Source organism: Ischnura elegans, chromosome 6 (assembly GCF_921293095.1).
Source record: "Ischnura elegans chromosome 6, ioIscEleg1.1, whole genome shotgun sequence".
Lineage (NCBI taxonomy): Eukaryota > Metazoa > Arthropoda > Insecta > Odonata > Coenagrionidae > Ischnura > Ischnura elegans.
In genome coordinates, this window is record NC_060251.1 from 101,317,532 (window position 1) to 101,333,405 (window position 15,874).

Sequence of the window (15,874 nt, forward strand, 5' to 3'; positions counted from 1 at the left end):
AAGACACCATTGCTGATGACCCTTGTCTCTATTAACCTTTTCAAGATGGTGGAGTTCTCTCCTAGGCATGACTGCTGCACTGTGCCCCAAGAGGCTCTTCAGTCCCTCTCTACAGAGCAATTTTGCAGGTCATTTGTTAAGAAGGACCTCTCAGATAATCACACACTATCAGTATTGAATGAAATAAAATAACTTTGTTTTATTCCACACTTTATTTTAAATACCACGACCCGAATTTCAACATCTAGTGTTATGATCAGGTGCAATTCGATGGGTGGCATGCTTTTAAATAGGTAATCATGGGTGGAAGGGGGGGGGAACCGAAAAAGGGGCGGGTGGGAAGGAACATTGATGACGGGTAAAGCTGTTTTTTGAAGAAAGGAGTGGGGGGGGCCTTGGGCTGGCTTGCATGGGATAAACGGAATGGGAATTTTACATTTTACATTGTATTGACAAGGGGAGAAAAATTGACTTTTTAGAACAGTTTGAGATTGTGAATTGCCCCACTAAACTTTGTAATGACCATATGTTCCCCTCCCAGTCACCATTACTTAACATCACACTAACATCCCCATTCGACCCTCAACCTTGATTCCTTCATGTCTTTTAAACCTTTTGAGAACCCCTCCCCCCTTTATCTTTTTCCTTGTCGTTTATCCCATGAAGCCAGTCCAATGCCCCCCCCACTCCTTTCTTCAAAAAACAGCTTTACCCATCATCAATGTTCCTTCCCACCTGCCCCTTTATCAGTCCCCCCCCCTTCCACCCACTAAAGCATGCCGCCCATCGAATTGCACCTGATGATAACACTAGATGTTGAAACCCGGGTCGTACTATTTAAAATAAAGTGTGGAATAAAACAAAGTTATTTTATTTCATTCAATAATGAAGCAATTCCACAAAATAATGCCTGAGACCATGTCTTATACACACTATCAGCACCAAATTTTTTCATCCCTTCCTAGCAGGAACTCCGCATTATCTCAGACTGCGAGGGTTGTTGGGATCCCTCCTTTCCAGGTTTATAACCCTACCAGCGGCATTTGCTTGCAGTCAACTTTGATTTGTATGTTTGAATTAGCTACATGGGTAATTGTTGCTTGCACATAAGTTGCAGACTTTGAATTGAATTTCTGTTTTTTTTTTCCTAAGAATCGTCGAATTTTGAACGAAGCTCTGCCGTCAATATTAACGGATCTAATGCATCAACAATTTCCATGTTGATATTTATAATGAAATCTGGAGACCACAGTCTCTTACCACAAAGAGAATTACATATTATAAGAATTAGTATAAGAAGAGGTGTACGGGCAAACGCTCCTGGATTACGAGGGTAAGGCCTAATTCCCACTGAGCTGGGTCACAAAACTAAGACTTCGTGTGCCTGCAACCGTCATAAAAGGGGGAGAGGAAGGAGGCAAATATTTTCGGCATTTGATCCCCTGTGTAGGAAAATCTCCGACGGATAGTTTCGGCTTTCATCTCCCGGGTCAAGATTGTTCTGCCGAATATTTCTGTTGTTAGTAGCAAAAGGGTAAAGAACCAATGGCAACTATCCAAGCATCCATTCCCGCACCACACATCCATATCTACATCATAAACGAATCTTGTCTTTTTTATTACTACATAGTTTCATAAGTGTATAACGCATGTCAATGCAGAAGCAATTTATTAAGTAACTTAGATGGGTACTTATTGCACTGGATAGACAAATTCACAGTGAATAAAGTCTTAGGAAAACAACACAAACAGTCAGTGGCATTCATTAGTTTTGACAACTCACTAGAAAAGTCACAAACTTATAAAGTCAAAAATGGGATTGATTGTCCTATAACAATGCCATACATTCACACTTGTGCTGCAGACAGAGTGAGCCACAAAATGAGAGAAAGAAGACCACTGCCCAATAAAGGCATATCAAGAGTCTTCCTCAAGGAAGATCAGAGACATCTTTCAGGTAGAAGAAGGTAAGGCCATCAAAAATGCATCTACAATATTTATGGCTAACATTCTGCACATTTCACACAGCATTTTGCTAAACAAACTTCATATAACAGAATACTCAACAAACATATATGTACAATTTGATTTCAGAACTCCTATTAAATTATGCACACTATGAAACATTAGAAATGGAATTCATCTTTGGAATCCAACTTAATGCTGAATTACACCCTATGAAAGCACAATCAACAGAAATATTTTCTGCTATTAGCCATCCAATGGCACTCTTGCATAAAAAAGTTATCGGGGAAATAAAATTTAAAATGCCAATTTTTCCTCACTAAATTCGTGAAATAAATTTGTCCCTCCATGTTTTTGGTATAAAAATATAAACAATGTTCTGACTTCATTTCCTCACAATATTTTAAAAGATTTGATAAATTTTTATGGAATGTAGCAACCTTGATGGTAAAAATCATTAAAAATACATAATTACTTACATTTTAAAAATTAATCCACTAACAAAATATTAAGTGTGGGGAAATACTTGGATAAAAACTTTACGAAATTTCATTTAAAATAAAATGACTTTTGTGCATCTTGGCTTCCAGTAAGACACAGTAGAAAAGTTACAAACAGACTTTTATGGAATGTATAACGCTATTATTGCCCACTTGTGGTTAGACATACTTAAGTTTCACACTGAGAGAATCATGAACACTTTGAAAATCACTATTTTAGTTAGGCAAGAAACATTTGGTTGAAAAGAATCAAGAAGGATACTCAAGAAGGAAAGAAAACAGAAAGACACCTACTTTTCACAGGCTGTCAATAGGTAGATAGAAACATCTGTTTTGAAAAATAGAGATAACAGTTTTCTTAATAGCTAATCATCTTTGGCATCATGACCCATATAAACAGGGAATATTTTCCTTCAGGTAGCATACGATTGGTCAACCATGATAGGAAAATATGAGCTGTTTCTTCCTCAGAAAGGTGTTGGAGGTAGACACAACGTTTAAAGTTTCACAAGCCTATAAAAAATGGGAGGCGCAGCAAGAACCATTGAGAAGTAGTGCAGGTTGCTTGACAGGTCTAGAGGAGGCAAGAATTTATGCCTATCCTACTCATTTTTGAGAAACATGTCTGGCAGGGAAGAGCCGCCAGAAATCCAATACACAGAATATCACTCAAGGTCATTATCAAGAATCCAATCTTTTTTTCTACCCTCATACTCAACACTTCAATCTCAATCTTCTCCCCACTTCCAACCAAACAATTTTATAATTTTTTTTCGATAATTTGCTCTAGGCTACCTTCATAGAGCAACTTCAGATCATCCTGAAGTTGACGCTTTTCCTGTGAATCTCAAAAGTCATCCGAGCACACATGAGTCAACCTAGAGCATGTTTGCCTCATCTGTTCACACGTACACCCTATCACTGGGACCAGTGGGGATTCCCTGTCGCTTGTTGTTCTTTTCCGCCTCTTCAGCCTCAGCCGCCTCTTCGTCCTCTTCTTCCATGCCATCATCTTCCCCAGGATCAGCCGAGTCACGACGACTGCTACACGAGTTTTGTTTTGAGAGAGACTGGGAATATGGGAAGGAAATTTCCACATCATTTTCGTTCATTGAAGAAAATTTCTATGCACTCCTTCAGTTTATTCTTAAGTCCAATTTTTGCGATTGCATGATAGCTCACAAAATAATATAAACTTTAGAATCATTAACGATTTTTGATGCTTTGTAAAGTTAATCTTATGATTGTATGATTTCTAATTACCTATGTATGTATTTATTGAAGCTAAATGATAGTTCAAACGTTCATGAATTTATCACATTGGCAAGTAAAATGAAAGTACAGATGGAGACAAGAGTCCAAATACAATGGTCCAATAGTACATTGGTAGGCAGTGATAATTATGCGGGGGGGACTATATTCAGAGGGGGACTATATTCGGAGAAATACGGTATGTCATGAAAGGCCTACTTACAGGGTTTTGACGTCTCCTCGGTGGTGATCTCTTATTCCACAACGCTTGAAGATGCTCAAAGTGCTGGGACTGTGCCAAGGCTGCCTGCTCAGGACCACATATCTGAAATTATAAAAATGATAAAATAATCCATATGCAATTTTATGGAAATCTTGCAATTGCTCGCTTTCAAACTGTATCTTCACAAAACATCTTTAGCAACAGATTTAAAAAAAATGAAATTCCGGATGATAAAAAGGGTCTCTGCACCCTCAACGTATGGTCCTTTTCGCAAAAGAATTTTCATACCAAGAGTAGGAATGGTTATTCTTGGTGGGCAAAGATAAAAGGGGCAAGCACACAATACCACAATATGCCGCATTTATCCCTTGGGGCCATAGCACAATGCATCACTTGCCGCTGGAGCCGACGGAAGAGTAGGGGTGCGACCCAAGGTTGCCGGTAGCTACAGAGGACTTTTCATCCTGAAGGCATTATGTGAATGCTTTTTCCATCGAGCAATTGATTTTTGAAATAAAAGAACCACTAAGAAGAAAAATGAAAAGTAACATGGGCGAAATATTACGGCTTCATGCATACAAAGCCAATACATTAGAGGGATATAATATCACGTACATAGCAATCTTCAGTAAGATTATCAGGACATAATATGTATTACGTCCAAGGCACGCAAGGTTTTAAAGATAACATGGGATATTAACTGTCATAGTGAAAGGGTTGAGGATTCAGGTTACTAGCCCTGATTTCAAGAATACAGTTGGCCATTTATCTCAATGAGCTCTGTTTCAGCGGATGATTATCTAAGAGTATGATTGCCTTACCTTCCATGGCAAGGTTAGGTACCTACCTGAGAACCAATTGTCGATCCTGGTATTTTAGATATCTCTTCCATCGATGCAGAAACAGAAAATCTTCTCTTAAGCCTTTCCTCTACTGCTGCAACCATAGCTGAAGAAGTTAAGTGACCATATTTCTTCTGCCATGTATAGGTATCCAGTGAGACTTCCTTCTTGAGTAGTCGTCTCATTGGCCTCTTTGGTGCTGATGGGCGCAGATCTATATCAAGTTAAAACAAATGGCAATTAAATGAAATCATGATTAACCTTATAGATACTGCAACACACATATATAAGTATTGAATCATAATTAAACACTCAGTACCATTCCATGAAATTTTCCAGTTACACCACCATATTCCAATTTTTTTAAATACCTTCGATGCCTTACTCTGTCAGATGGGATTCTATGATTCATTAGAATAACCTAGTTCCTGGTTTAGTGATTAGATGGTTTTCTTCATTTGTCAGCTCAAAATGATAATTTACAGAATGATATTTCTACACTTAATCAGTTTAGCTTGACATTCATTTGGCAGCTGATCCATGGTTCAGTTGTGGTTGATTTTTTCAATTGTCTTGGTTTTAAATGTTGCCAGGCTTTTCCAGGCGTTGGTTTCCAGTGTGCAGCTCATTTCCCAAGACACCCGGGGTCTACTACATCCCCTGTGAGTAGGCCTTGCCATAACCGCAAGGGGTATGGTAGACCCCAGTGTCTTGAGTACTACTAGCAGGTATATCACTTCCTGGCGGCAGGAGGCTATGGTTTTTTTTGATGATTGCTTCAATCTTCAGGTTTATGAAAACCCTTCAATGGCTGTCAATAAGCATGTGAAGTAAACACTAGCCAGTACTTAACTATTGTTATCACTGAGAGCTGGACAGAGAAGTTTCATTTAGGAGCAAAGCAATGTGGATCACTACAAATGTAGGTAGTAGATGGTAGTCTTGGTGTGCTGTAACCCCAAAAATAATGGATATGCATCCAAAAATAACTCAGACACATTGGATTGGGACAGGATAAATTCCCCAAAGTATGTATTGTGGTGGTACACTCAATATGGTTAAGGATCAGTACGAATTGGTTTCCACCAAAAATAGATAGCCAAAATTCCAATTCTTCATCCAGAGCATTATGACTTCAAGAAAAATAGCACACTTGTTTTCCTCTTCAATCCAGTTAACTTGTCTACAATATCTTCAATCCATGTAAACCAGAAATTGGTTCAGCTGATTTCCTTCATCGGGATGGAGGATTAAAATTCCATCAACGTCATGGAAAAATACTGTTTTGTGCACAAAGATGGAAAGTTTAAGACTAATAATCCCAAATGCTCTGAGAGGAATATGTGGCTTGAACAGAATTCTGGCAATCAAAGCAAAGCATGATGGTGAAGACAGGCATCAACAAATAAATTATCAAAATCTTTAACTGAGACAAGAAATGAAAGGAAATGTTGGCATAAGCCGTGTATGTATTATAACTAGGGATGGTCGGATCGGATACCTCAGATTCAAATATCAGTGGATATTGCCCTTCATCGGATACTTAGATCCAAATCCGCTGAAGATATCAGATCTGGATCCGAAATTTTGAATTTATGCTTCAGTGAATGCAGCGTCCCATACAATTTGGAGGGATTTCCACTCCCTTAAGGGAATGGTAAGAGTTCCGATCCTACCTTTGCATGTGCTGTTGCACTGCGATGCTTGTCCTTCTCATGAACCATTTTGTTTAAAAGTTCTCGTAGGGGTTATGCAACAGAATTTCAGCCATGGAAATTTTTACGGCAAAATACGACAGGCACGTAGTGTGACTCTTCCAAAGAGGTTGAATTTTCTATGAAACAGGTGTGGCAACAGTACCGTCAAACAAGAAGATACAGCCTGGAAACGCCAACTGTATATATCACATAGGTTGCCTGGCTTTGTTTTGAAGGCAACGACATCAAAAAATAGTATCTTACATGTCCATCTTTGACTCCTTCATTCGTAGCCTCATTGCTTGAATGACGGAAGGAGTGCGCTCCTGCCCCCCACCTATCCTTTACGTGCTTCTGCTGCCCACCCCTACCTCTCGCTTAGCTGTCATCTCGTTCTGTTCCCACAATTTGTAGCACATGATGCAAATGTTGTTCTAAACATTGTTAATTGTGTTGCAGTTTGTGCAGTTGCAATTTAATTTAATGATATACCAATAAAAATGTCTTTCATTGTGTTGGAACATTTTTATTGACATAAAGAGAACCATGTGCATGCACAGTGACATGAAGCTATCGTGAGGAAGTGCATAATCCACCTCGCCACAACTGAAGCATTTGCAGGTGAAACACAAGTCAGTATGCGATGAGAAAGTCACAAAATTTGGGGGAACTTATGTAGGGAATATTAAAATTCACCTCATGGTTTATCTGAAGATTGAAACCTATTTTCATGCCCAAACTGCAAGCATAACAGTTAAGATGCTGAGCGTGTATAGAGTTTATCGTTTTTAAAAGATAATTTGAAAGCTTATAAAAATGATTTTTAATCAGTAAATATATTAAAATGTGTATTTAAATCTAAAAAGTATTCTTTTTATTGTATGTACCCAGATGAAACTTGAATAATTATTTCGTTTTATAGCAGGAATTTGATGAGGCATTTGGATCCAAAAATATCTGAAGATCTGGCTCCAAAAATCAAGGATCCGTCCATCCCTAATTAAAATGGTGAAATATACTGCTCAATTCAAAGAAAAATTTCACCCATACATTCCTTTCTAAAGACATATGTATTCAACAGAGGTTTATGATAGAGAGATGAGAAATAACAGTCTGATCAAAACTTCAATCATAGATGTACAGCACTTATGTATAAGCTTGGCTTAGCAAATTGGCAGCACCGTAATTAATTAATATTTAGTATTTATATAATTATGCATAAGGTACATATATTTGTCTGAATGGTGAATTCCATCAGCTGAATGTTTTCATGGGCACTAAAAGTTTACTGCTACACTCTTCAATTAAATGAAAGTTGAAGTTGAATCAAATTAAATTGAAGTTACCTTTGGCTCAAAAAAAAGAACATAAACAATTAACCACCCTCATTAGGTCTAGAGCATGAAACACTGCTATAAAAATATTGAAATAAGTCAATAAGAATGAAGATATTTATAAATATGAAATCAATTTCACCTTCTATCTCCTTGGCTGGTTGTACGTAGGCCGGAAGCTTGACATAAGTTGCTGGAGTATTATGAAGACAGGCGACAGGAACAGCGGCACAGTCCTGAAGATGGAGCACAATCCTTGCAGCATCAGTTGACATACATAATCCCAAGATTGGTGCATGCATTGAGAGTGATGATAGAGGAAGACCTCGACGAGTATCCCATACCATTACACTCTTATCTTCAGAACCTGAATTGATGTTATCAAAAAAGAAAGACATCAATTTACATAGACTTGACAGGGAAGTAATATTTCTGAGATAAAATTAAGACTTTTAAGAATATTTGGAGCCTACTTTTCTTACATAAGATACACTCCCACACAGTGTCCAGTGGATGTTTGCCTCTTACATATATGATATCTGTTTTTGGAATTTCAGAATGGCAAGAGGAACTCCAGAAGTCATCCATGGTATCAGTTCACTGACTGTCAAATGTTGTACATCAAATGTGTGCCCAATGATTACCCAAATCATTTAAGGCTCTTTTACATTCATGTTATTATTTACATTCATGATTGTTTTCAACCCGTTGCAAAATGAACTTCTAAAAAAGCACAATCATGAACTTTAAAATGGGAAAAGGTGTTTTCTTATGAATTCATCCCCATTACGATGAAAAAGTACATTTAAATTTCAGTTAAATATTAATCTTAAAACTTTAAGTTTCTCAATCAATGACAATCATTCAAGACTGAGTTTCATTTCACCGGACACTCCATGATCATGGAAAGAGTAGGTGCTTGTATCACAATGAAGGCTGTGGAATTCAAACCCTACCTTACACTTCTATGGTCCCATCATCCGCCACAGCAACACATAAAATTAATGCTAGGTGGACTTACCTGACACTGCTATGGTTCCATCAGCTGCCACAGCAACACATGTGATAAATGCCAGGTGTCCAGAGAGTGTGCGGAGGTCGGCTCCGGTGGCCATGTCCCACACAATGAGGCTGGCATCCCTAGCACCCGAAACGACCAAGACGGGAGGAGGAGCCTCAGGTGGAGCCACTTTCTCCCCTATGGCCGCAGGAGCGACGGGTATGTTGGTGGTGAGACCTCGGGGTAGAAGTCCAGGGGGCCTGTTGGGGTCTGGCACGAGGGAAGGAGGCGGCTGGATGGACACGGCAACACACGTCACATGATCCGAGTGACCAACCAACACTTGAGCCAGCTTTCCTCCAGCAACCTATTTGAACAAAGTAAAGGATTTAAAAAAACAATCAAAAAAATAAAACTAAGCACTTGACGAAAAATTAGCTGAATGGCTCAGGAGCAATTTAATCTTTTCCCTACTAAAGATGAAAATACATGTGTGAACGTACCTTGACCCGGGAGACGAAAGCCGTATATTTTCGTCGGAGGTTTTCTTACGCAAATGAATGAATGCCTTTCCTAACTCTCCCCCTTTTCTGACGGTTGGGGGTGTAGGACGTCTTTGTTTCAGGATGCAACACTGCGGGGTTTAGGCTTTACCCTCAAAATCCGGGAGCAGGTACCCGGACCCCTCGTCTTATACTACCCCTCTTAGCGTTAAGGGTTTTTGTTTATCCAGTCAGTTTTTGAAATAAATATTTGTTCTTTTCTCAAGAAATTTAAACTAAGTATTGAATTCTTTGTCTTTTGAGCAGCGTTTACAATTTTTAAATGAAATTGTGCGATAAATACTAACTTATATCTCGAGTTCTGTATAAACATCAACATGGAAATTGTTGCTGCAGTATACACATTAATATTGACCTTCGAACTTTGTTTAAAATTTGACAATGCTAAAAAAAATGAGGAATTCAATTCAAAGTCTGCAATTTACGTGCAAGCAATTATCCATGTGCCAAATACTTATAGGCAATCCATGAGTTGACTGCATACCAATGTCGCAGGTAGGATCGTATACCCTGAAAGGAGGGAGCACAACTACTCTCAGAGTCCGAGACAATGCGGAGTCCCCCCTGGGAGGGGTCAAAAAAGATTTGAGCTGAGAGCTTGTGATTATCCTCGAGACCCTTCTTGACGAATGTCTTAAAATAAATGGTCTATACCAGGGGAAAGAAGAGTACCCTACTAGTACTTACTTATTTACCCTGAAAACCATTCTCTCCATATTCACTTAAAATATTCCCAACTGACATATTAGTTTAAATTAATCAGGATTATTTTTATCACAATCAAGATTTTATCACAATTTTTGCAGATTTTATCACAATCAAGAGTTACATTATTGGCAGATTAATTTCTGGCAATTTCTTGCCATTTTTTAGCTAGACAAGCCTAAACCACAGAAATTCCTGCTATAGTACATACTTAGCCATTAAATACCTTACCAAGGTTTAACTGAATCTCTTATGTATTTCAGAGCATATAATTCCTAGATATTTCATAAATATCGTAGTCTGATTTTATCCAATTTTAATTCAATCAAAAGATGTCAAAGAGAAAAAAAATTAACTAGTGATATAACTTAGATGGTTTGAATATAAACAAACCGCCAATGGAATAATCTCTCATATAAGTTATTTTAAATAATTTTTTTAAAATATTTGGCTATTGGATAAATTACTTCTAAGTGTAATACTTCTGAAAATACAAGAAAAGGTTTTTACTGATTTTTCCAGCAGAATGAACTCAATTCCCACACAGCCTCCAATTAACCATATGTATCTCCACAGGGGGTTAAGGGCAAAATGAGACTCAACCAACCTGCCACACTTTGAGGGAAGCATCCTTGGATCCAGTGATCACATGCCTTGAGTCTGCAGTCAGAACAAAGCATGTGATTTCTTCACTGTGTGACACGGTGACATCTCGTTCCTCTTTTTCCTTGGTAAGCCTTGATATCCGCAGGCTAAAAATAAATGTATGGGTAAACTGATGGTCAAGTTTACTGTAAAGAGTAATTCAGTGAATTTGTTCTTTCAGGACTAGGGCAACATGGGTAGTTACCTATTATCACCGCTTCCAGACACTGCATATCTCATATCACTCGTGACTGCTAGTTGAAGCTTAGGCACATTTGTCACACCTGGAGCAGAAGGAACAGGGTTTGGCGATGTGACTCCTGGTACCATTCCTGTTAGGCTTAGGAGTAGGGCACCACTATCAGCGGCCCAAACCATTAGAACTCCACTTCTATCACTGGTGGCTACTCTCCTACTATCCATCATTACTGCTACAGATGTTATAGTTGAGCCATGGCCCTGGAAATCAAAAGAAGTCCATTGAGATATTGACTTCAAGACTTATGAAATACTGTGCAGATTGACTGATATGACAATAATTGCCTCAGTGCTTGCACAGGGGTGCCATTTATATCAGACTAGCAGGCCACCAAGAGTTGCTTAGTAGAATGAGATGCATCTATGTACTAACATCGGTCACAATCTCTGCAGCTATATTGAAATGCATAGTGGACAGATAAACAGACATCCTCTTTTATGCATACTTATAGGAGCACTGCTAGGAAGTCTAGGGGGGAGTTTTGGGCGAAACTAATACTGCTGAGTCTGGGGGGTATGGAATAAAAAAAAAATAGGATAAATGGTTCATAATGGTAGGTATTGATTGCTATGGCTTTCTGTTGGATATTTTATTAATCCTTACACTATTCTATAAGTACTATTAATCCAATTAGGTAAAATGATTTACACTTAAAAAATTTTCTGAGCTCTGGAGGGGGTTTATCCCGCCAAAACCCTCCCTCACTGCTCCACTGACATATAGATATAACATTTTATACATCACTGGAGCTTTTCAAAGAGAAAAGGCATCCTTCCTCAAAAAGACAAGAAATTGTACAGATGAAATAAAACTAATTCATCATTTTAAATGTTATTTGGCAATATAAAATAAATCTTCTCAAAGTCATCAACAAATAAGGAAAAATTATTTCATGTAAAGCTAATGATCATGAAAATATATGTTGGAAGATTATAAACTATTATTTGTATAAAAACTAGATGTATGTATCTAGTGTAAGTATGAGCTACTAATATAAACAATAAATATGAAATGAAAAATTTTGAATGAATAAAGCAACCATAATTATGTATTTAGACCTTTCTATTAGACCCAGCCAGAGAACTCAAGTTAGAAAGGAAATAAAAGTAGATAATAATTTTCTGTTTTGATGGACTCTTTTAATCTTTAAGGTCAAAGTTTAGAAAAAAATCTCCTGTTTATCGAGGCATCTCTCCATACTCCCTTAGGTTGGGTCTAGAAGCCTGCATACCTACCATAATAAAGCCCTGCCAGGAGTAAATGACTTTTTCTCATTTCAGCTAATGCAAAAGATATTATTTTATTTCACAAAAATAGCCAACTCATCTTCTGGGCTGGTATATCTTCAGAATCGAGAAATTAGAAGCTCACAACAAATGCTTTGAATAGCATACGAATTAGCAACAAAAAATCTTCATACTTACTCTGAAGCAAGATACTAGAAGTCCTAATGTAAGTCCCCAAACTCGAGCTGTCCTATCTTCGGACCCTGACACTGCAAACAGGCCACTGGGAGCAAAAGCAACAACAGAAACTGGAGCTGTATGGCCTTCCAAGGTACAGTGAACTTCAGGTGTTGTACGAACACTCCATACATTGACCAAACAGTCAACAGATCCTGAGAAAAAATGTATAATGATTTTAGTGAGTTTTGCGCCCTTTTTACTAATGAAATCCAGTCATATTTCAAGAGCAAACGCAAGTAAAATAACTGTGGCGGAGCTCTTAATTTCAAGCGCCGTCACCAAGGCCAGCCCCCTGGCTGAGGTCGTTGCCCTGGGACCCTGAGGTCCCTTCTGCCCCCACCAAGGTATGCGGAAACTAGCACCAGGAAGGCACCAAGAGAGAGAGAGAGACGCTGACAAAACGGGAACGGAGAAGGACTTTCGGGTGTGAAAGACATTGAGCAAGCGTATCACTTACCATCGCAATAAACGTGGTCGAAATTACTTTCATTTACTTTATTGAAGTGAGGTTAATTACTGGAGTACCCCAAACCCCCCTTCAAAAATAACAACATGTTAAAAGAGTTCAATGTCCTGAAATTACAGCAAAAAATTAAATCACAACTAACAGCATAAATCCAAGAATAAAAAAGATGGAATAGCTGGAAATGACTGTGGATGCAATTTCCTCATTACAGTATATATAGCAATAATCAGAAGGAAGATTAGCAGAAATAAAGTATTACATATGTTATTATGTGATGCAGTAGGTACAGTTGAATCCAAAAGTATTGCTATGAACTGAGGGGCACCACTTTCTCTGCAGCTTGGAAATGGAGTTTTGATGTTTTATGTAGCATTGGAGGGAGGCAGTGGCATGGCCAGTGGGGTTCCGGGGGGTCTGGACCCCCCCAAAATATAAAGGCATACTAATTTTCCTTCATATAAGAAAAAAAATATTTAAAAATCATGAATTAACAAAATATTTCTTCAACAAATGAAGTTTTTTAGATTATGAAAAGTGTTAAAACCCTCCACTAAGTACCCTGTTTTTCAAAAATTTTCCCCTTGGTTTTGGACCTCCCCACCCCTTGAACAAAATTCCTGGCTACGCCACTGGAGGGAGGGAAATTTGAGCAGAATTCCCATCTCCTACAATATTTTTATAGCTAAATCAGTCAAGGGAAATGTGAATGGGATATGTAAAATGCTTAACCTTTTCCCTACTAAAGACGTATATATGCGTGTGGATGTTTCTTGACCCAGGAGACGAAAGCCGTAAATTTTTGTCGCAGATTTTCTTGCACAAGTGAACTAATGCTGAATATATACATTTCCTAGCTCTCCCCTTTTATGATGGTCGTGGGTGTACGACATCTTTGTTTTAGGACCCAATACTGCGGGGTTTAGGCTTTACCCTCGGAATCTGGGAGCAGGTACCCTGACCCCTCGTCTTTTATTACCCCTCTTAGAGGTAAGGTCATGCATTTGCTTATCCAGTCAGTTTTCAAAATAAATATTTGTTCTTTTCTCAAGAAATTTAAACAAAGAATTGAATTCTTTGTCTTTTGAGCAGCGTTTACAATTTTTAAATGAAATTTTATGATAATTATTAACTTATATCTTGAGTTCTGTATAAACATCAACATAGAAATTGTTGCTGCATTAAATGCGTTCATATTGACCTTAGAACTTTGACTGAACTAAATTAACTGATCCATTTTAAGTTTATTTTCTTACCATTAACATTGTAGCCTTTTTATGAGACATAACAAATGTAAAATATATTCAAAAATCCATTTGATTGCAAAAAAATTAAATTGACATCATAAGTGCCTTACCAGTGACTGCCATAGTCCCATCCCTGGATATGTCCACACACGTAATAGGAGCATCATGAGGACGTTGAGCAGCCATTGCAGCTTTCCCTGTTCGAGCATTCTGATTCTCTGGATCTGCGGCAACGCCCCCCAATCCACCTCTCGCTGCTGCACTGAAAACTCCGAGGGGAGTTCCCATGTTCGGAAGACCATCTCTGGGACGAAAGCTCCACACTGACATTTTATTACCACCTGAAATATAAATTCAAACTCGATATGTTTTTTTATTTCCAATTTCATTACAGGCATATAAGCACTATAAACGGCGTTAATTTTCACCACTCAAGCATGAAATAAATAAAATATCAATACGAAAATGAGAAAACTGCACCTATTAACTCAAATTGTGAATTGATACATTAACAGCATAAAACAACATTCAAAGTATTATTTTCTCATCAGCATTTTAAAAAATATTGCTCAAAAAAAGAAAAATAATGGTATCAACATCAACTTGTTCCTGAATGAATGTTTATTCCAATGTAAATGTTCAATTGCTGTAAAAATTTTGATTCTGATTTGAATAAACGTGTCTCTTAAAACCCTTCAAGTTATAAATTTGGGTAAATTTAGTTGCGGTTCCAACTTGAAGCTATGCCTTTGAATTCTTATTCTGCTAAAACCCCCAATTGATTTCACAAATTTCATCCTTGGAAGTTTACTTACTTCATTCCACTTGTGAAATGTACGGTTGCAGACTGCAAGGAGTCTATCAGATTTCTAAGCTGAATGGGTTGTAGATAGGGCTTTTGGCAACTTTTTAGAATCCTTCTGTACAATCTTCATTATTTTAAGAAAGATTAGCAAAGGGGACAGTACCCCCAGCACTCTGCTACCCTCAATGGAGCTAAAATTTTAATTTCACCCATTTATACCACAGAGGTAGCAGGGGGAGATGAAAATTGAAGCCAAAATACTGTGTGCTTTACATGGGGCCACCATAATACAAATATCAAAGCATTGGTGATTGCTGTTGATCAGTAGTACCAATAATAGTATGTGTTATTCCACCAGTGATGGCTTTACTGTGTTGCACTCAAAGGTTTCGAGTATGGATTTGTGCTGTGTACAGAGTAATTGCGAAGGGAAAAAGATTGTTTTGACCAGGAATCAAACCACTGACTGCTGGAAATTTGGACCACTGTACAGAGCAATATGCAATCCAGGTTCATTGAATTTAATAGCATTTTTTTAGGTCTAGAGTTTCATTCCTGGTGAAGGGGTAATTTTTGCAATTCATGCAAATTTCACTGCTGTTCACTTGGTAGGATCAAAATATTCTACAATTGAAACTGCTGAAGCTCCAGAATCAATTGCTGCTCCATCTCATATTAATGTGAGCCACATTTTACAGTAGAAACTTAGAAGCTAGAAGAAAGAACCAACCAGCACTGAGGAGAAAGTCATCATGGGCAGTCGGGCAAACTCCAGTGACAGGTGCTGCCGGGTGAGATGACAGAGTGCGAGACAGACATCCACCAAGCATGTCAAACACGTAAACTCGACCATCTGAACTACCCACGGCAGCTCTCTGACTATCTTGAGCTATACTCATTGAGCAAACC

General features: G+C 38.1%; 1 protein-coding gene across 1 annotated transcript in view; it reads right to left on the reverse strand.

Annotated features, from left to right (window-relative positions):
* Positions 1-2,810: 2,810 nt before the first annotated feature.
* The window catches only part of LOC124161272 (protein qui-1), a 736,232-nt gene continuing 723,168 nt past the window's right edge, over positions 2,811-15,874 (reverse strand). The window contains exons 19-28 of the mRNA XM_046537561.1: positions 15,696-15,873; positions 14,271-14,501; positions 12,409-12,602; positions 10,931-11,184; positions 10,688-10,832; positions 8,834-9,179; positions 7,955-8,179; positions 4,787-4,995; positions 3,940-4,041; positions 2,811-3,535 (exon numbers count right to left, since the gene is read on the reverse strand). Coding sequence (XP_046393517.1) covers positions 3,368-3,535; positions 3,940-4,041; positions 4,787-4,995; positions 7,955-8,179; positions 8,834-9,179; positions 10,688-10,832; positions 10,931-11,184; positions 12,409-12,602; positions 14,271-14,501; positions 15,696-15,873 — 2,052 coding nt within the window. The 3' untranslated portion in view covers positions 2,811-3,367. The remainder of the gene's footprint in view (positions 3,536-3,939; positions 4,042-4,786; positions 4,996-7,954; positions 8,180-8,833; positions 9,180-10,687; positions 10,833-10,930; positions 11,185-12,408; positions 12,603-14,270; positions 14,502-15,695; position 15,874) is intronic.